The sequence below is a fragment of the Podarcis raffonei genome, chromosome 6, assembly GCF_027172205.1.
Source record: "Podarcis raffonei isolate rPodRaf1 chromosome 6, rPodRaf1.pri, whole genome shotgun sequence".
Classification (NCBI taxonomy): Eukaryota; Metazoa; Chordata; class Lepidosauria; order Squamata; family Lacertidae; genus Podarcis; species Podarcis raffonei.
The window spans coordinates 85,269,729-85,290,909 of record NC_070607.1 but is presented as its reverse complement, the minus strand read 5'-3'; the positions used below and the strand labels follow the sequence as shown (position 1 = coordinate 85,290,909).

At 43.6% G+C, this 21,181-nt stretch overlaps 1 protein-coding gene across 1 annotated transcript in view; it reads right to left on the bottom strand.

Annotated features, from left to right (window-relative positions):
- Positions 1–6,832: 6,832 nt before the first annotated feature.
- RBM38 (RNA binding motif protein 38) overlaps positions 6,833–21,181 on the bottom strand; it is a 32,370-nt gene continuing 18,021 nt past the window's right edge. Inside the window, exon 4 of the mRNA XM_053394336.1 lies at positions 6,833–8,367. Within this exon, the coding sequence (XP_053250311.1) occupies positions 8,061–8,367 (307 nt within the window). The 3' untranslated portion in view covers positions 6,833–8,060. The remainder of the gene's footprint in view (positions 8,368–21,181) is intronic.

Genomic DNA, 21,181 nt, shown 5'->3' with positions numbered 1-21,181 from the left:
TAACTGCCCAACAGTTTGACTTCAACCTCGAAGGTGCACTCTTCCATTGTCTCCCAAGAGAGACGGATGCCACCCATGGGAGCTGTAGTCAAATAATATCTGCAGAATACATTGGATAACCCTGTTCCAGGGTGGATCTACACACAGGGGGAAAACCACTATAAATAAATCAGAAATTAAATCGTTATAACAAAAGAAAAATTGCAAATAATTTTTAATGCTCTCCAGAGCCATCTGGTGTTGCATATTTATAACGCATTCAAAACTCTGTACTTTGACTAATGTAGCTGAGTCCCCAAACTAGCTCATGCAACACAACATGAGATTATTGGCTTGTGGTAACTTGGAGGTAGTCTTTTCCACTGGTGGCCTCAGGGTTGTGAAGTGATCTCCCTGCTGCAATACAGGTGGCCCCATCAGTATTAGTATTGACAAGCTACTACCACTGGCGGAGGAAGGGGGGTGCGGTGGGTGCAGCCCGCCCCATGGGTGCACAGCATGTGCACCGCTCCAGGTGCCAGAGCAGCTAGCTCCGCCTCTGGCTACTATTATTGTCTATTTTTCATTTTCCTCTTTCGGTTGTGGGAAGTTATAAGGAATGAGCATGGAATCAACACCACAGGAAACTATTAAGGCAACTTACCTCTGCAGCAGAAAATAATTAATGTCTATTTCAATCAAGCCTATTGGAAGTACATGGGGTTGTTGGTAATTGGGTGGGGAAATTAGATTACAAGAGCCAAAGCAGAGGATGCAAATAGAAAAGGCCTTGTCATCTTCCATTGCCATGAAGTCTCTGAATCGTTTATATAGATTATTGGCTGCACTTCAGGGTTAGTTCTCAGATATGAGAAACAAGCATATTAGAAATAAGTTGCAAAAGAGTTTAGGACTATAACCCTACCCTCACTTCTCCCCCCCCCCCATTTTTTTTTACAAACTTTATTAAATCTGATATAGGCTTAGATACATAAATACGATAATTACATAAAACAGCAAAATGCATAATACAATCAATGAATTGTTTTTCTTGCCACATGTGGCTATTAAAGGTGTAGAGAGCCAGGGAAGCCAACAGGATTTCCTGGGTCTGTTACACTGTGTGTGGATTGGGCCTGCAATCTATTTGACAAGAACTGCTGCTTATGTACATGTATTACGGTAATTTAACCTAGCCAACTTCATACACCTGTTGCAAATATAAAAGGGGGAGCGAATGAAAAATATACTCAAATCCCAGATGGGAATATCGACATTCCATCCTATGGCTGCTTATCAGCAGTGATCAAGTGATTAAATGTCCTTAGCAAAGGAGCTGCCTGCTGAGGGCTGAAACATTAGCACTGCCTCCCACTTTTATGCTCTAACTTTCTTCAGAAATGCCTGACTGACTTACTTTAAAAAAAGCATGCACAAACTCTCTGTCCAGCAGGAAATACTGAAGCCACTTCAAGTGTTTGAGCTAGATAAACTCCGTTGAGGGCACTGTGTCCCTTCCCCTCGCCATCTCTTCCTTCGCCTTGCAGCTTATCAGCCATAGCAAATGTTTTAATGACTCGCTCACTGGATAACCTGTGTCACTGGATAACCTCTCTGACCTCAGACACAGAATACATTAGAAAACAAGTGTTTCAACAGAAGACTGATTCTTTGGATCCAAATGATGTTGGTGGAAAAGAGAGGATATATTGATATTCCATGTTTGATCCTTGATTGGAACACCTTCCCTATCAAGAAAGGTTAAAGATCTGAGCTTTTCTTTAGTCTTTTTGGTTTTTTAAATGTGGGGTGCATTACTGAGTTTCCAAGAATTATCGGGTTGGACAGAAAAGCATTTTTCTCTCTTGTAATACTCAACATTGGTACAGGGTGGCAGTGGCATTCACATAACTGATTGACAGTAGGTTAAGGACAGAAAAAAGGAAATGCTTCTGTAGACAATTAGGACTGTGGGACTTTGAGAAAGGGCTGGAAAAAGACATGTCTCCTGAGACAGATGGATACCAACAGAAACTGTTTTGGCATGTTTTATGAAATAACAATATTTGAGTATTTTTATGGGTGAATGTTTATACAGTGGTACCTCGGGTTAAGAACTTAATTCGTTCTGGAGGTCCATTCTTAACCTGAAACTGTTCTTAACCTGAGGCACCACTTTAGCTAATGGGGCTTCCCGCTGCCACCGCGCTGCCAGAGCACGATTTCTGTTCTCATCCTGAAGCAAAGTTCTTAACCTGAGGTACTATTTCTGGGTTAGTGGAGTCTGTAACCTGAAGCATCTGTAACCCGAGGTACCACTGTATATGTCAAAAAATTGCTGATTATTACTTTTTCAGTATTATGTTGCTGTGATATTATACGGCATCGTGGTGCTATTTTCGTAGTTGGGTTTAGATATTTAAGTGCAGATTTGTTTGTGGACAATGTGGCTTATAAATAAAATGGCAATGGCAACGATATAAGCTGGAATCCAACAGCATCTGGAAGGAATGGGTTATCCGGAAAGATAGCAGGACCAGCAGTCCACAGGCCAACCTTTTGCTAGCTTCACTCATTTTTTGTTTGTGCTCCAGACTGGAACATCTTGATGAAGGGAGAGAGATTGACTGATCCAAGCACCTACTTTAAAGGCTCCATCGTGGGAAGGCTACCAAGAGTTTGCCATCTTAAGGCAGTGTTGGAGATGCAGTCTCCATGCAGCTGTTGGAAAGAAGTGACTTGGAGCAACGCTGACAAACTGCTTCTGAGTGACACAAGCTGCTCTCTCTTGCCGAGGCAAGGCAGGCTTCAAATTGCTGGGCCTGCTTCTACTCAGGATGCCCTTTTATTGCCCGATAAGCATTTGCACTGCCTCATTCCTTTCATTCTAACGCCAGCTTACCCGTTTGTCGTGAATGAGCTCTTGACAATTCCATCCATCAAGAGGTCCCAGGCAAAGCACATTGAGAAACGTTCCCCTTGACTGCTCTAGGGTAGTGAAACTCCCTTTCCTCAAGTACTCACCGAAGCCCAATGAAGCAATCAAAATACTTTTTTATAAAAAAAAGTGGATTGGTATTTAAGAGATGGGGTTAAGTATACAGACACTTTTCTATTAATACTGTTATAGATTGGGGGAACCCCCTAAGCCCTAGAAAGTAATAAATGGTAGGATTTTGATTACAGCGGTACCTCTGGTTAAGAACTTAATTCGTTCCAGAGGTCCGTTCTTAACCTCAAACTGTTCTTAACCTGAGGTACCACTTTAGCTAATGGGGCCTCCCGTTGCCGCTACGTGATTTCTGTTCTCATCCTGAAGCAAAGTTCTTAACCCGAGGTATTATTTCTGGGTTAGGGGAGTCTGTAACCTGAAGCGTCTGTAACCTGAAGTGTTTGTAACCCAAGGTACCACTGTACAAGAGAACTGTCCTCCCCCCTTGTCTTGGGATTTGAACAGAGACCCGGGGTGTGTGTGGAAGGTTGCCAGGGTAACTGGGTGTGAGGTGACATGGAAAGAGAGTTTTGAGCAAAGGTTTCTGGGTAGAAGAAAGGAAGAGAAAAAAGACTGGGATCCATCTTGGGCAGGTTGGCTGCAGGCTGACTGGGAGAGATGCCTTGGGCTGCACTGCTGTGGGGGACAAGCCCCTCTTGAAATGACCATGCTGTAGGATGTGGACTCCTTCCAGATGTTGCTGAACTACAACTTCCATCCATCCCAGCCACCATGACTGATGACAAAGGATGATGGGAACTGTAGTTCAGCAACATCTGCAGGGCCAAAGGTTCCCCAAGCCTGATGTAAAGAGATTTAACACCCACCCACCATACCAAGTCCAGAATCTGAAACTACCGAAGTGTACCCACTGGCGCCTCTCGCAAATTAGGAAACAGACCCAGGACTTCAAATGCCCCACAAGAGACACAATCATGCATCCTTCGAGGCAGAGCAATTTTGCCATTATCTCAGCATTTGGGCACTGTGATGTGTGTGTACTCAGGGCAAAGCCCATGCCCAGTTTTAGGTCAGATGAAACAGTGTGACTTGGCTTGGGAAGGCAAGGATTTAACCAGACAAAAAGAAACCAGTCATGTCATTAAAAGCCTATTGAGAATGATGGATTAGTGGAAATCCTGTGTGATGAGCCGTTGCTTGAAATAAATAGCTCTGGTTCGGTTGCTTGCCTGTCGTGGATAAAATGAAAAGAGGCGAAATGAGAAAGACTGCAAAATGGAGGTGGTTAAAACGCCATCCTCCAGCAGAACTACATGCTTTGTGGAAGGCGAGGGCCCCTTCAACCTTTGATGCCCCTGTCATGTGAAGTTGAAGAAAAAGATGGCAGTGTAACATGGTGACATTGTGTTGGTGTTTCCCCATGTCTACAAGAAACACCCAACGAAGCAGAACAAGGTACAGGAAAATGCTAACATAATGTCTTCACATCACGTGTTTGCTCCCAACTACGCATTACGAGGGAGATGCGGGGAAAGTTGCAATCAGATGTCTGCCTGTCACTTGCAATATAGACCTCAGAAAAACACTATCCTCTGCCCATAATTCTTATATACAAGTATAGTAAAGGTAAAGGTACCCCTGACCATTAGGTCCAGTCATGGCTGACTCTGGGGTTGCGACGCTCATCTCGCTTTATTGGCCGAGGGAGCCGGCATACAGCTTCCGGGTCATGTGGCCAGCATGACTAAGCCGCTTCTGGCGAACCAGAGCAGCGCACGGAAACGCCGTTTACCTTCCCGCCGGAGCGGTACCTATTTATCTACTTGCACTTTGATGTGCTTTCGAACTGCTAGGTTGGCAGGAGCAGGGACCGAGCAATGGGAGCTCATCCCGTCACGGGGATTCGAACCGCTGACCTTCTGATCGGCAAGTCCTAGGCTCTGTGGTTTAACCCACAGCGCCACCCGCGTCCCATATCCTAGTATAATCCTCAAATATTACACAACTCTGAGGGTTGAAAGACAGAAGAGGACTCCACCAACCTGGAAAGAGCACAGCCATCTGGCCCAGCTGTAACTCATGGATGTAAGAGCCCTGCTGGATCAAAGGTCCATGTAATCCAGCATCCTGTTTCTGAATGGCCTCAGGAAGCCCACTAAACAGGCCATGAAAGACAGAAGCTCACCCAGATCCCTTGGCCTCTAGCCAACTGGACACTTGGAAATTCCATCAGCTCTCACGTTCTTAATAGCCAATGGTAGACCTCTCTTTTAAAAAATAGATAACAACTATCAAAAAGCATTATGCTGCGAATACATATACTTGTTTTAGCAAATGGTGATGAACTTAAACTACCTTAGCTTTTTTATAATATTCCCAGGAGAGGGTATCCTACGTGCTGCATTTTGTACTTTTATTATTCCAGCACAGGATATATAATCTCCATCTCGCAATGAATCGATTACCTCGTAACCTTCCTCCTCTCACTCTGACAATGTTATTGGTTATTTATTTCTTTCATCAAAAAGTTATAGTTCACTAGATTGTATTTTTTAAAAAACAACAACAGCCCAACAACCTCAAAGCTGTTGACAAAAAGGTAAGTTTACAGCCTGTATCCCATATTTTCAAGAACCAGTGAATCCGAAGGAGGAGGAGTGTTGACCTTTTTCCATTTAAAACGTAAGGCTAAACATGCAGCTGTCGATACATGAATCCTTGTCTCAGTATACTGATACTATATTATAGCATGGCACAGCGGTTACTATGATACAGCAACTTTACTTCAGCATCCAATAGTAGTGTATGACGTCTTATATTTTCAGTTTCGTTTACGACAGAAATCTAATGCATTATTTTACATTCTCACATCTGACGAAGTGGGCTCCAGTTCAGGAAAGCTTATGCCATAATACATTTGTTCGTCTTTTTAAAAAGTGCCACAAGACTCTCTGTTGTTTTTATTTTAAGGCATGACCAAAAGTTGTGCAACACATCTGCCCTAGGAAAGATTACAGCTCCAACAAGCCCTGAATACATTTTATTAAGCAGAAGTGGGGCTAGATACCATCGGAACAAGATTTTGCAAAAAAACAACAACCACTCTTTCCTGAAGTTCATACCGAGAACCTGGTATGGTTCCATGCTTCCAAACCCAACACCACGTATCAAATGACAACTACCTAATTAAACTGCATTCTCACTTCTGTTGAATTCTAGATGTAACCCACTCACCAGCTAAGTTATATAATTTATTTAAAATCCTCTTAGGTTGCAAGTTAAAGGTAAAGGGACCCCTGACCATTAGGTCCAGTTGTGACTGACCCTGGGGTTGCGGCGCTCGTCTCGCTTTACTGGCCGAGGGAGCCGGCGTACCGCTTCCAGGTCATGTGGCCAGCATAACTAAGCCACTTCTGGCGAACCAGAGCAGCGCACGGAAACGCTGTTTACCTTCCCGCTGGAGCGGTACCTATTTATCTACTTGCACTATGACGTGCTTTCGAACTGCTAGGTTGGCAGGAGCAGGGACCGAGCAACGGGAGCTCACCCCGTCATGGGGATTCAAACCGCCGACCTTCTGATCGGCAAGTCCTAGGCTCTGTGGTTTAACCTACAGCGCCACCCGCGTCCCTAATAGCTTACAAGTTAGGTGTCACTAATTCAAAGTTTGTACTGAATCTGAGTGCATGGTATTCTGTCAGTAACCTGCTAACCATGTCTGCCTTTCCTCAGAGCAGATGACTTGGACTTCACTGACTGGCATGCCCTTTCAGGCTTTCCTTCTCCCAGGGCCCTTGCAAATAACAGGCCACAGCAGCCCATTGTCTACCAACCCGGGTCAACTATGCCACAGCCCACATCCCCATCTGCTACAGGGCTTCAAGAGACAATGTGACGTCGTTTTAAAAATCAAAATAGTTTATTGCTCTTCTTTTGTAAAAATGCACTTTACTTACACCGTGTCTTTTGCTTAAATCAGCAGTTTGTACCATTGGGTATAAAAAATGTCACGTTTTAAACCCTTTCTTTGTTCAAGTGTGAAACACCTTTTAAAAACTCTGATCCATTCCTGACATTCTCCTAAGCACTGACAGGCCCACGGGCCCATGCTTAGCTTTTTATATAAATACTGTAAAATTTCTCTAGGCTTTGCAGCATTATAAACAAAAGATCTATCAAAGTAGACAATATGTTCAGTATTCTTTTTTTTTCCTTCCTTTTTTTTCCTTTAAAAAATATACCTAAAACTTTTGAGATAATCTTAAAAGAGTAACAATTACAAGAAAAAGAAGAGAGAAAATTACAGTGCGTTGACTAAAGGAATATTCCAACGTCCTTCGAGCCAATATTCCCTTTTTTTTGCATGTTGAAAGTGATTTAGCGTTACTTAGGAACGTTTTTTTTCTTCACCTACATACAATAATTTAGTTGAGAATTAAACAAGGCAGATATTGCTATTCTTCCACCTGCACTTCACAGCTCCCGTGAATAATAATAATAAAAAAGATCACAATAAATATTAAAATAGGTTCTTTCTTTCTTTCTTTCCTCCGTAAGGCATCTTGAATATTACAAAGTTTTTAAGATGAGCCAAAAAGAAAAAGGTTGGGTTTTTTTTTCATTACTGTATTCTCTGGGTACCTTCTGTGGCAAGAGCAAATGGCCAGCCTTCAGAGTTCAACAGAGTTAAGTAGTGCATAAAAGCAGGAGCAGGGAGTGAGAAAATGATGGCCGGTGGAAGCAGACTGATTTAAGTGTGCGCAGACCTGCAGTTTTCCTCTTTAAGTCGCTTACAGTCCACCTCTGCAACAATTATTTGTCTTCATTAAAAGAGAGAGAGCTTACGAAAGTTCGTTTGTTATGAATGTCTTTTCTTTTTTCCTTTTCCTTTGCAAAGCTTGCCTGTAACACTATAAATAGCTTAGGTATTGATATGCATTCTTCCTAAAAAGTCTTTTAAGAAACGCCCGGTTTATTTATTTATTTTCGAACTGCTTTCCTCTTTCGTCTCACGGATTCCGACCCCAATCCCCACCCACTAAAGAAAAAAATATATATTTCCACTCCATCATGGGAAGAAAGAAATAGTCCTTCTCCGAAAGGATGGAGGTGATGCTGCCGTCATCATCTACTGCATACGGTCGGGTTGCAGTTGTGTGGCTGGATACTGCATGAAGGCGGTGGAAGCGGCTACTGCAGGATTGGAGGCGGTGAGAGGTGGTTGGACAGCCCCCGTGTAGCCATATCCCATGTAGCCAGCAGCGGGAGAGGCAGCGTACGGATACTGGTCGTAGGCAGCGGTGGTGGTGAACTGCGAGTAGGCCTGGGTCGCCGTTGCGTAGTCTATGTAGGGAGATGTCATCGACTGTACGGGGGTCGGGATGACCACGCTGGGCTGGACGATGGCTTGAGGGTAAATGAAGTGGTGAGCGAACCTGTGAGGTTAAAGACAGACAGAAGACACAGTCAAGATTCTTCACACAGGAGAGCAGCGAATAGTTGGGAGCAGGAGAGCCAAACCATCACTGGGCTATGGGAACCAGAAAGCAGATAGAGAGAAGGACCAGTGAAATAAAAAGCAAAGCAAAAAAATTGGGAAGGCTTAAACCAGCAGACAAACAACAGAGGCCCATGGGTTGGTTTAGGCTTCCAACCAGCTTCTTCCAAGACAATGACATACCATTCTGTCTCGTCTCCAAAACAGCCAGTCAACATTCAGTGCCCACTGAGCATGCTCAATCCTCATCAGACTGTTTTGGGAGTAGAGTTTTGTTTTTCTAAAAGTGCATTTTGTGTGTTTGTGTTGCCTGCTGATCACCTCCTATCTTGATCTGTTTTGACCACATCAGGATCCACACTCAGAAAGTTAATGATTAGTCTGTACACACAATAGCATGCAATAATTCATCTAGTCCAGCACTGCATTTCAACCACCAGCCAGCTAGATGGCTCCTGGATGTTCACAAAATGGTGATGAATAGCGACAGCCACCTCCAATGGCACCTAGCACTTTTGACAGAGGTCACCTCAGCTGCAGAGGTTTATTCAATCTGTTGTGGGGAATGGGCTTAGGCTACCTTTGAACTTAACTCTCTCAGAACAGTTTACAGCCAGGAAAAAAGTACTCCTGTTCATTTGGCGCATTCTCACCTACTGAGATGACAAACGACATGGCTGAAGTTTATTCCAGCAGCTAAGTACTTCCTCTTCCATAGAAGCAGACAGGAATAACCTACTTACTACTAATATATCGGCCATACTGACTGCATTCTGCAGTTTGAGAGGACAGACGTGAACACTCTCCTCCCTCTAAAGCTGGGCTTCCAATTCAACCTCGAGTACCCAGATACTGTTGGCCTCCAACTCCCATCATCCACAGCCAGCTTAGCCAAAAATCAGGGTTGAGGGGTGCTGTAACCCAACATCATCTGTGGAAGGAAGGAAAGCACTTATGTGGACTATGGAACATTTAACACCATCTCCCTTGGCTGAATTGAGAAGCCAACACATTTTCACACACACCCTTCCTTAAGGTTCCTACTGCATTCCTAATTTCCATACCACATTTAGTTGCTCCAAAGTCCTGTGTTTCTCACTCCTAATATGCACCATCCCTTTTCTTTTCTTTTCTTTTTTCAGGTGTCCTCAGTGTACAGTTTTTGGATAGGGAAGCTAAGATCTGATCAGCTTCTGTGGTCTGTGCTTGCCATCTGCACACGTCACAACATCTAAGACAGGAAAATTGTCTTCTGCAATGGCTGGTAAGCTGCCGAGCAAAACCAGCCGCCGAGCTGCAATCGACTGCCTTTTGGTCAACCTGCAGCACCAGGAGGGCTAACACAAGTCACTTCTCTGCCACCTACTTCTCATAGACCATCTTTGGGCATTCAATCCCCCTCCCCATGTTATTAGAATCACCTGAGGGTGAGCAGGGATGTCCTGGCCCTGCCTTCCTTCTGCCATGTGAAGGGATGAGTCAGACATGGAGATGGAGCCAGCCAGCAGGCGAGAAGCCAGTCAAACACTCCTGCTTGCACGATTCTAAAGACATTAGGAAATACCTAGATATTCTAGAAGCTGCCACTATGCTTGTCTATTGTCTCCTGGTTATCTAGAGAAGCATGCAAAGCAGTTGCCAAGTGTTTATTTGCACTGTTTATTATTTATAAACCGTTATCGTCTAATTACTTGTTTCTTGTACTTATATCCCAACTTTCTTCCAAGAAGCTCAGGGTGGCAGGGATGGGTCTTCCCCTCTCTATAGTAACCTCTCAACAACCCTATGAGGTAGGTTAAGCTAAAGCTTGAAGACTGGCCCAAGGACACCCAGTGAGATTCATGGCAGAGAAGGGATATGAATTCTGGGAATACCCAGCATTCAAAATTCGCAAGGGTCCAGGTGCATTTTGCACCTGCATATCGGCCACTTGTGACCGATGCTGGAATGCCTGGGTGCCGGAATGGTGCCTAATGTCTCCACCAGGTGCATATACCTGAGGGATCTTTGGATCTTGACTGTTTTCACACACTAGCAACACATCCTGTAGAATTCTATCCGTTATATTTTATCTGCACCATTGGAATGAGTATCTGGAACCAAAATGCTTTCTCTGTGCAGCCTGAGCAGGAGCAGTCACCATTAAGTTCTCAAAGTTCTTAACCTAGCTCAGGCACCCCCAAACTCGGCCCTCCAGATGTTTTGGGACTACAACTCCCACCATCCCTAGCTGACAGGACCAGTGGTCAGGGATGATGGAAAGTGCAGTCCCAAAACATCTGGAGGGCTGAGTTTGGGGGTGCCTGACCTAGCTCAAAGGTGTCACCTGAACTAGCCAGATGTTTAACTTAGAATCAATCACAGTCAGTCCATCATTTGAAAAATAAGACTTTAGAGCCGTCTTGCCCCCAAATGGCAACTAGACTTTGTTTTGGCGACTGCAACCTTGACTTTGGGAGCCATTTGGCACCTAGGTTCTGACACTTGAAGTATCAACGTAAGATTTACCAGTGGGATTCCAAGTGTGAGCCACAGTCGCCCACGTCTGTGGGAAGGTACTGTCTATGCCCATGGTTCGCAACGTGGGGCACATGCCCCACGGGGGGGGCAATTTGTTTTTTAAGGGGGGCAATTAGAGAATGAGTTATTAACAGTGAATGGCCTTTTAGGCTTCCTCCATGTGAACAGGAGTTCAGTTTTTGAACAATAAGAATTATATGTCACAGGGAGCGGGCATCAGGATTTTAGAGATGCTTAGGTGGGGCCAAAAAATGTTGGGAACCAACTGGTCTATGCCAAGTGCGATTTTTCTTCCTCAATAATTCTACTGCATATCAGCTCTTTTAAAATCAAGCACAGTGCGGATGGGTGTCATAAAAATGTCTGGAGTTGTGGTTAAAAGACCAAGCGCAGGAACAAGAAGCTTCTATTATTTACCGTCCACTTTTTTGCCACATATGTCTTGTGATACATTTCATTATACTGTCTATCATAAAAAGCTTAGCAAGAAGGCATTTTTGTTCTGGCAGGCTTTCCCAGCTGGATAAATGGGCCTTTGCCATAAGTGCCTGCTCTATATGGTGTCATTCAGGGCATTCAATTCTGGCACCTTTCAGGTTGGCGCCACTGCCATTATAAGAGAATGAGGGAGGTGTTCATGGCAAGTTCTGGCACCTCTTTTTCTAGAAAAATCGCACTGATTTCATTTATGTTCCGTGTGTGTGTGTGTGTGTGTGCGCGCGCGCTTAACAGCTTTTAATTGATTGTACTGCACTCTTGGGTTTGTACTGCAAGTTGATCAAACGCATCCATTCTTAAGGAAATTAGCCCTGAGTGCTCACTGGAAGGACAGATCCTGAAGCTGAGGCTCCAAGACTTTGGCCACCTCATGAGAAGAGAAGACTCCCTGGAAAAGACCCTGATGTTGGGAAAGATGGAGGGCACAAGGAGAAGGGGACGACAGGACAAGATGGTTGGACAGTGTTCTCAAAGCTACCAGCATGAGTTTGACCAAACTGCGTGAGGCAATGGAGGACAGGAGTGCCTGGCGTGCTCTGGTCCACGGGGTCACGAAGAGTCGGACACGACTAAACGACTAAACAACAACACTGCACATCACCTTCAGACGTAGTCAATAATCAATCAATCAATAATCCTTTCAGCACTCCCACTCAGACTGCAGAGCATGTCTAGAATCATAGAATCATAGAATCATAGAGTTGGAAGAAACCACAAGGGCCATCGAGTCCAACCCCCTGCCAAGCAGGAAACACCATCAGAGCACTCCTGACATATGGTTGTCAAGCCTCTGCTTAAAGACCTCCAAAGAAGGAGACTCCACCACACTCCTTGGCAGCAAATTCCACTGTCAAACAGCTCTTACTGTCAGGAAGTTCTTCCTAATGTTTAGGTGGAATCTGCTTTCTTGTAGTTTGGATCCATTGCTCCGTGTCCGCTTCTCTGGAGCAGCAGAAAACAACCTTTCTCCCTCCTCTATGTGACATCCTTTTATCTATTTGAACATGGCTATCATATCACCCCTTAACCTCCTCTTCTCCAGGCTAAACATGCCCAGCTCCCTTAGCCGTTCCTCATAAGGCATCGTTTCCAGGCCTTTGACCATTTTGGTTGCCCTCCTCTGGACACGTTCCAGTTTGTCAGTGTCCTTCTTGAACTGTGGTGCCCAGAACTGGACACAGTACTCCAGGTGAGGTCTGACCAGAGCAGAATACAGTGGCACTATTACTTCCCTTGATCTAGATGCTATACTCCTATTGATGCAGCCCAGAATTGCATTGGCTTTTTTAGCTGCTGCGTCACACTGTTGGCTCATGTCAAGTTTGTGGTCTAGCTTTTGCTTAGTCAAGGCTTTTCACAAGAAGCCAGTGATCTGCTGAAGTTGAGCTTAATGATATACAATATCTTTATTTAATAAAATTTGTTTAAAGAACTCAACGCTTCTGGTCAAGATTTCCACAAAACAAGTGCTATTGTCAAAACAGAGTCCTCTGTCCACCTCAGCCATGCCTGTGAGGCAATTTCATTAAGGCTCTCCTCATCACTGCATCTCCAAGGTACTGGCCGGTTGCTTCTAGCTATAATTAGAGTAAAGGCCTTTTCAGGTTTTGTTTAACATTCCAGCCTGTTGTCACTGACTCCATGTTTAAACCTGTATTGCCACAATAGCGAAGGCTCCTCTCTTTTTCTGGCAGCGATTATGAGGCGTTTGTTGTAAAAACACAAGGCGCTTGCACTCTTTACTCTTTCTCCCTTCCTCTCTCACACCCTATTCAGATTTCCTTGAAGTTGCCATGCAAACAAACTCCCCCATTTCCTTAACAGGCTGAGACTTGTGCTGGTTTCGGCAGAAAATTCACTTATCTGGGACCCTGGATGAAAGAAAGAAAGAAAGAAAATATCTGCTGACACGAGTGAACTGCTTTGTGCTCCCATTTGTACTCCTCCTTCAAGGAAGGAATTTTTTTCCTGAAAATTTCTTTAGAGAAAGAAGAAGATTGCCATTAAAAACGTTTTGCTAGAGTTGGAAACGTGCTCTGTTTGATGCAAGCAGTCCTGGGGAGCAGCTCCCCCTCCTCAAATCAAGTAAATCAATAAAAAATACTTAAATCCAACATAAATCCTGGCTACGCCCATGGCTTATGGTCTTATTTTTGATGGCCTAAGCCTTCCACAATGACTTAGTCAGGGCTGAACATTTGGTTCAATTCATTGGTTAGTCTAATCTACTAAAAGAGTTTCCAGTCCATTAAAAAAAGGTGTCTCTGATTAAACTGGGCAGCAGAAGTTATGTATTAATGTAATTTCTATGCCGCTCTGCTACCGAAGTTCCCTGGACGGCATGCTAAACATACACAATCTGAACCATAAGGAGGTATTATGTACACTACAAAATGCACCACAACGTACATTAATCAATAAAACTGAAACCTTTAGAAAGTGAAAGCTTCAACTTATGTTAAAGTCTTTGCCCAACCCTATCTAAATTAGCAGCAGGTGAGCTTCTCTGGAAAGCAGCGTTCACAATTAGCCAGGCACCAGGCGCATTTTGCAGCTGGCTATCGGCCACTTGCGACCAAGTGAAGATGCGCAGGCGCCAGGATAGCACCTGATTGGGAGGTGCATGCCTGGGGAATCCTTGGATCTGGACTGTTTTCACACACTAGCAACACATCCCATAGGCACCCACAGGATCTGCCTTGGCAGTGACACTTGGATGAGGACTACCAATGGTGACCTCAGATTTGGAAAGAAATATGAGGGATTTATTTTTTTAATGGTTCTTAGAAAAGCCATGGGTAGCTGGCCCCACCATGGAAGAAACACTTCCCCTTTTCTCTCAGACAGGGACACGCCACTTCCTAGATGGGACCTGTTGCAACAGATGCAGTATCTAAAAGCATAAAAAACCAAAGAAAGCAGGCTTATTTCTTTGAAAAGTAGTGTTGCTGCTGTATACATATTAAAAACACATATGGATTAACCAGCGAACACTTTCTTAAACTGGGTAACTGTTTTTCCACCAAGACATACTGTGTTCCACAAGCTGTATCATTCCCGATACTTACCATTACGTTATTTAGACTATTGTATTTTAATATTCTGTTGGAAGCCACCCAGAGAGGCTGGGGAAACTCAGCCAGATGGGCAGGGTATAAATAAATAAATTATTTATTTATATTTATATTTATATTTATATTTATATTTATATTTATATTTATATTATTATTATTATTATTATTATTATTATTTAGAACATGAGGCCACTTTAACCCATGTCCTGACGTGGAATTTAATCATAGCCTGTCATCGTCTGACAGGCATTTAAATAATTTCCAGCACCGAAACAACCACATCCTTTTTCTTGCTAGGTATCCCAGTATATATTGTTCCGCATAATTGCACTTTTCGCAGGAAAAAAACTATGACCGTTGCAAATTCAATTGAAGAAATCCCGTGTTGATGACATGAGTTTTTTTAGTCTTTGGGGATGGGGGGTGGGGCTAGGTTTGGGGCTTCGGTTTTCCTACAGCCAGAATTTACCAAGAAACTGAGGCAACTGCAATGAAAGGGTCAACTTTCTCAACTTTATAGAGTTTATACCCACCCACCCACACATACACACACCCTTTGCAGACCATAATGCTTTGCATGCACAAAAAACAGCTTGTGCAAGCAACAGCACCTCATGCTGGGATGGCGAAGACAACTTTTTAAGCAACCAACCATTCATACATACATACATACATACATACATACATACCCACCCCATCTTTTTCCCTGACAGGTCTCAAGGTGGTATTTACATACAGGCAAGCACCTTGTTTACATGCATTCAATATCTGCATTGAGCCGAACCTGGAAGTGACCCAGAAACACCATAAAGACAGGGCGTTTGCTGGGGTTTTCCCAATGGGTTTCAATTATATGCAATTTCACAGACACGCACAGTGCCTCGGATTGCAACCCCCGTGTGAACGGGGTGGGGGGTTGCCTGCACAAAAATGAGAACCACTAAAAACATAGAAAAAGAAAACCCCGATACTTACTCAGACAACCCATTTATAGAAAGATCTTACAACTCTCTTAAGAACGCCCCAATCTTAAAATGCAAAAAAAAAATTTTTAGGTGCTGTAGCTGCAGATGGAGGGGATTGGGGGGGGAATATCTATCCCCCCTCTCTTTTTTTGTATGTAATTCTTACTAAATTTTCTGTTTTACAATTTAAAATACTCATTTTTACATCCTTAAGATATCAATGACTTCCCTTCTTCTCTTTCCATGGTTCATTTTACTTATCATAAATTCCTGCATATTTTACATAAAATAATACCATTCAATATTTCATTACTGAATCCATCAAAACTTATTTACACTGTTGAATGCTGCCAGCTTTTTCAGCTGTACACAATTATTTCCCATATATTCAATAAATGTTTTCCAATCTTCTCTAAGACAAGTCTCTTTAATAATAATAATAATAATAATAATAATAATAATAATAATAATCCAAATTATTATAATAAAACCATGCCATAAAGTATCCCTTCCTTCTTCTGGCAAGACTTCTTAGAAATTCACAATGTAAATAAAAAAAAAAGATTTGGTCCTAAGATTCGTTTACTGAAAACCATGAAAGGACAAAAGATAAAATAAAGATTTATGAAAAACAGCAGTAACAGCAACGGATATATTATTAAACACATTAATAGTAATAAAACATCAGGTAGGTTAAGTTTTGATTATCAGCTATAAAGGAAGCACACACAAAGTACAATGGGATGAAGTTATCTCCTGGCTGTGTTTTTGCATATAAAAGTTTTTCTTTTTCTAAAACTGAAAGCAGATTTTTAAAACTGTTGTATTTATTTAGAAGGGAGAAGAAGAGAAAGAGGGATAAAGATTTAACAACTCAAGTCAAAAATATTTGCTGCTCCGTTTAAACTGTAAGGGAATCCAAAACAAGGCCCGAATAATTTTATCTTAATGCCAGAAGGAAACTTCATCGGAAACGTGATTATAAAAATATCAATCAAGTGATCCTCAAGCTGTCATCACACATCAAATTCACCCTGTGAATGGCAACTCATGAGCTGCTTCATGGCATTACTGATTAATCACTGGCTGAAACCACAAACAATTGGGAAACACGGCAAAGAGAACTTGGTCAAACCTAAAATTAGAACCACTGACGTTTCTTGCAGAGAGTTGTGTCGGGTGTCGCTTGGTACCTTGGGCCCAAGACAGGCGGAGAAAGGATCGCGGTCAGGATCGAGGTGCTATCCTAGCTACGTGGCACGACGCCACAACCAACATTAACGAGACCCAAGGCAAAACACAGAAAAGGTTATATGCAGATCTACGGGAGGCAAAAGGACAGATAATATAAAAGCAAGCAGACTGCATCTAGTGTCAACTCGAGAGCGGTTAATGTTACAGCCACTTCAACCCACGCCTAAAAATGACCCCGCTGAATGAGGCCAAAATGCAACTGCGTACTCTCTTTTTAAGACCCTAGGCTCTTACAACTAAAGATGGCTATTTAAAAAGTCCTTTGGCTGGCAATTTCCTAGATTTTCAAAGCATTTTGTTTAGTTACTGCTAACCCTAGGTATTGTTTACTGTTGTGACTATTATGCTAATATACATAAACTTTTTAAAATAAATAAATAAATAAATAAGCATGAATAGATACAGGCTGGCTCCAGCACTCCTCCTAAATGGACCAGAAGGTGCCTGTTTAAATTCCTAACATCTTGAAGTAGGCCGGAGAGGGGGACTCCCTGCCTGAAATCTTGGACAGACTATTTAGGTGAACACCAAGTGACAGTTAACGTGGTAAGAATTTACTTCTACAACACCTGTTTGTTGCCCAGGTGACAGAGCAGCTTTTAAATAAAACACGGAACCAAGCGCATTACAGCAAACTTCAGCAGATCTAGTTAAGGACCTGGAGTTTATTGGAGACTATTGGAATAGGACAGAGCTCAACTTAATGAAGTTGTTCTAGCCGAATGGCCGCTTAAGGTCTGCTGCCACAAGGGTTTATAGGCACAGCACACGAAGAGCCATAAAACATCTGAACATTCTTAAAGCACAAACATCCTTCTACGTACATTAAGAAAGGTTACAGGTTATGAGAAGTAAAACATTCATTGGTTCCATACCGGCGACTTCAACCCCACAACTACCTTGGGGTGCCCCTAACTGCTCAGGCCATTTGGGTCTCAAATGTCCTACTTTGTCATTGTTTCCTTAGCGATCAGCCCATTGACAGGGTTGTTGACATTGCTGTCCCTATCTGTTCCTTGGAACCTATCAAGGAGACGCTGGATTTCGCCCTGGTGCTAACTCAAAGCAGACAACGCAAAGCATCCCAGGTGACAATTTGTGCCACTTTCCGGGTCAGAAAGGGAAGGAATGCAATGCAGGAGTCATCAAATGCAGGCACACAAAGTCAAGCCTAATACAATTAATACTGCAACATTTTAAAAACTATATATACAGTGGTACCTCGGTTGTTGAACGTAATCCGTTCTGGAAGAGCGTTTGACTTCCGAAACATTCGACAACCGAGGTGCAAAGGGCAGTCTGCAAAATCAATGAGGAAAATTGAAAAAAAAACGCAGCGGAAACCGTTCAACTTCTGAGACGCATTCGAAAATGGAAGCATTTACTTCCAGGTTTTCGGCGTTTGGGTTCCAAAACATTCGGCTTCTGAGAAGCTCAAAAACCGAGGTACCAGTGTGTGTGTGTGTGATACACACCCACACACACCCTGGGTGTCTAATTCTTTCATCAGTTATGACATCTGCATGCAGTTACAGTCAATCCCACCTCAAGCAACGAGGTATTCAAAGTATGTCCACAAACAACATTATCTAGGTGTACTTTACACAGGTGAACATGGAACTTCCAAGTACACAAGAATGCCTCCCAAAGACAGAGGTAAAACTGAACATAAACATGACACAAATATTTATATATATTTCTCCCTGCTATGAACCACAAAGAATCAATACCACTTGCACTTATCCTCAGTGGGCATGCATGGAGAAGGCAAGATGGCCGTTCTGTATCACAGGAAGCTCTGTGTGTATATAGGATAACATAACTTTGAAAAGACATCTAAAGGTGGCCTGTTTGGTACAAACACTCTTTCTTCTGTTCACCCAATCCTGTGTGCTCAAGTGACCCAAACTGGCTAGTACGGACCATCAAACCAGCAAGTCTGAATGGACACTTCCCACCGTGCAAGAAACTCAAAGCTTGTGTGTCAAATGCAACCCCTGTAGACTTCTCCATCAGGCCATTGGGTCTCCCAAGCTCCAAGGCCTCATTCGGCGGTTGGAGGATGGATGGCGGCTAACAGATTGAGGTTGAATCCTGACAAGACAGAAGTACTGTTTCTAGGGGACAGGGGGCGGGAGGCGGGCAGGTGTGGAGGACTCCCTGGTCCTGAATGGGGTAACTGTGCCCCTGAAGGACCAGGTGCGCAGCCTGGGAGCCACTTTGGACTCACAGCTGTCCATGGAGGCACAGGTCAATTCTGTGTCCAGGGCAGCTGTTTACCAGCTCCATCTGGTACGCAGGCTGAGACCCTCCCTGCCAACAGACTGTCTCGCCAGAGTGGTGCATGCTCTAGTTATCGCCCACTTGGACTACTGCAATGCGCTCTACGTGGGGCTACCTTTCAATGTGACATGGAAACTACAACCAATCCAGAATGCGGCAGCTAGACTGGTGACTGGGAGCGGCCGCCGAGACCACATAACACCAGTCCTGAAAGACCTACATTGGCTCCCAGTATGTTTCCGGGCACAATTCAAAGTGTTGGTGCTGACTTTTAAAGCCCTAAATGGCCTCGACCCAGTATACCTGAAGGAGCGTCTCCACCCCCATCGTTCTGCCCAGACACTGAGGTCCAGCTCCAGGGGCCTTCTGGCGGTTCCCTCACTGTGAGAAGTGAAGTTACAGGGAACCAGGCAGAGGGCCTTCTTGGTAATGGCGCCCGCCCTGTGGAAAGCCCTCCCACCAGATGTCAAAGAAATAAACAACTATCTGACTTTTAGAAGACATCTGAAGGCAGCCCTGTTCAGGGAAGCTTTTAATATTTGATGAATCGTATTTTAATATTGTGCTGGAAGCCGCCCTGAGTGGCTGGGGAAACCCAGCCAGATGGGTGGGGTATAATAATAATAATAATAATAATAATAATAATAATAATAATCCTCACCAGCCCCACTTTGCACCCTCTCTAGAAATGTATATACCACTTTCTCAAATTAAACACCTGCAAGCGGTTTACAGCAAAGGTAGTAGAATAGGCTGTGGTGCGTGCTTGGTTGTGGAATTCGCGTGTGGTGCCCACAACAGTTTACCCTGTTTCCTTGGGGGGTGGGGAGGCTGCCCTAAGCACTAGAATTCCCCCACCAGCTCCAACAGCAATATAGATTGTTAGGGTACACGTAATACAGGCAACTTATTTTTTTGTTTTTTAACAATAGCTTCCTAAAAACAGCAGGAAAGTGTAAAAGAGGTGGTAATGCAAAGTAGGAAGACAACAACCCCCTATCTTAGCTGGAAGAAGAACAAAGAGAGACCTTTTGCAACTCAAGCTAAGCAGATCCAGAGCCTTGTTGCTAGATCTGATCTGGCCACTGCCACAACCAGCAACCCCACAAAGCTGGAAGAAACAAAAATATTTATGGGCAGGCGCACAAAAACAGGTTGTCAGGCAAAAGAGCTGAAGATACAATCTCCCTGTGTGGTGGGTGGGTGGGGGAGGGAATTTACATGAGGACAACAGAGAAATCTTTTCAGCCTCTGCATCTGCCAAGCTGCAGAAAGAAAGAAAATTACTCATAGTCTCTTTCACACAAAACAAGTAAAATCCATTAGATTAGAAGGAAAACCTGCTTTTGCTTCTACAGATTGGAAGAACTGGGCACGCTTAGCTATGAATCTGTTGACTAAGCCAATCCGTCAAGTTCCAATGTCCCATGTCCGGGATTCCAAGGACGGAAAACTTTTTGCGTCCGGATTTTTACTTCTTGAAATATGGCAACCCTAATATAGCAGAGGGACGCGGATGGCGCTGTGGTCTGAACCACTGGGCTTGCCGATCGAAAGATCGGTGGTTCGAATCCTGCAACTGGACTTAACTGTCAGGGGTCCTTTACCTTTACCTTTTTTAATATAACACAATTGAGTATGTGGTCTTTAAACAAAGAAAGGGGTTTCAAACATAGCCCTGGAGTTTTCTACGAGATTATCAGAGTTCCTCTAGTGAAAAAAATCCAATTGCGGCAAAAGAAATCAATAACGAAACCTGCCCTGAAAGATAGCTTGCCCACAACTGCTCTTCCATTGCAATCCAGAATTGCAAGAGTGTAAAGTGAGCTCTAGGAGACACCTGGAAGGTCCAAGGTAGATGGGACAGGTGTGGGGATTATCGGACTGGTGTTTCTGTCCAAGATTGTAATGTTCCTTTTACGCTGCATTACCTGCTGCATAATGGAACTCTGGCTTTTTGATCAACATACACCCATGTCATGCTAAATTCTAAACAGCAGGAAAGAACCATATGCCAGGATACCCCCCCCCCAAAAAAATCCATCACATTTAATTACACTGCAAAACTCCTCTGAGTTAACAAAGTTGCAAATGGTTGTCCCATTCCCGCCTTGGAAACACAGAAATTAGTGCTGAACTTCCACTAGAGTCCCCTGGT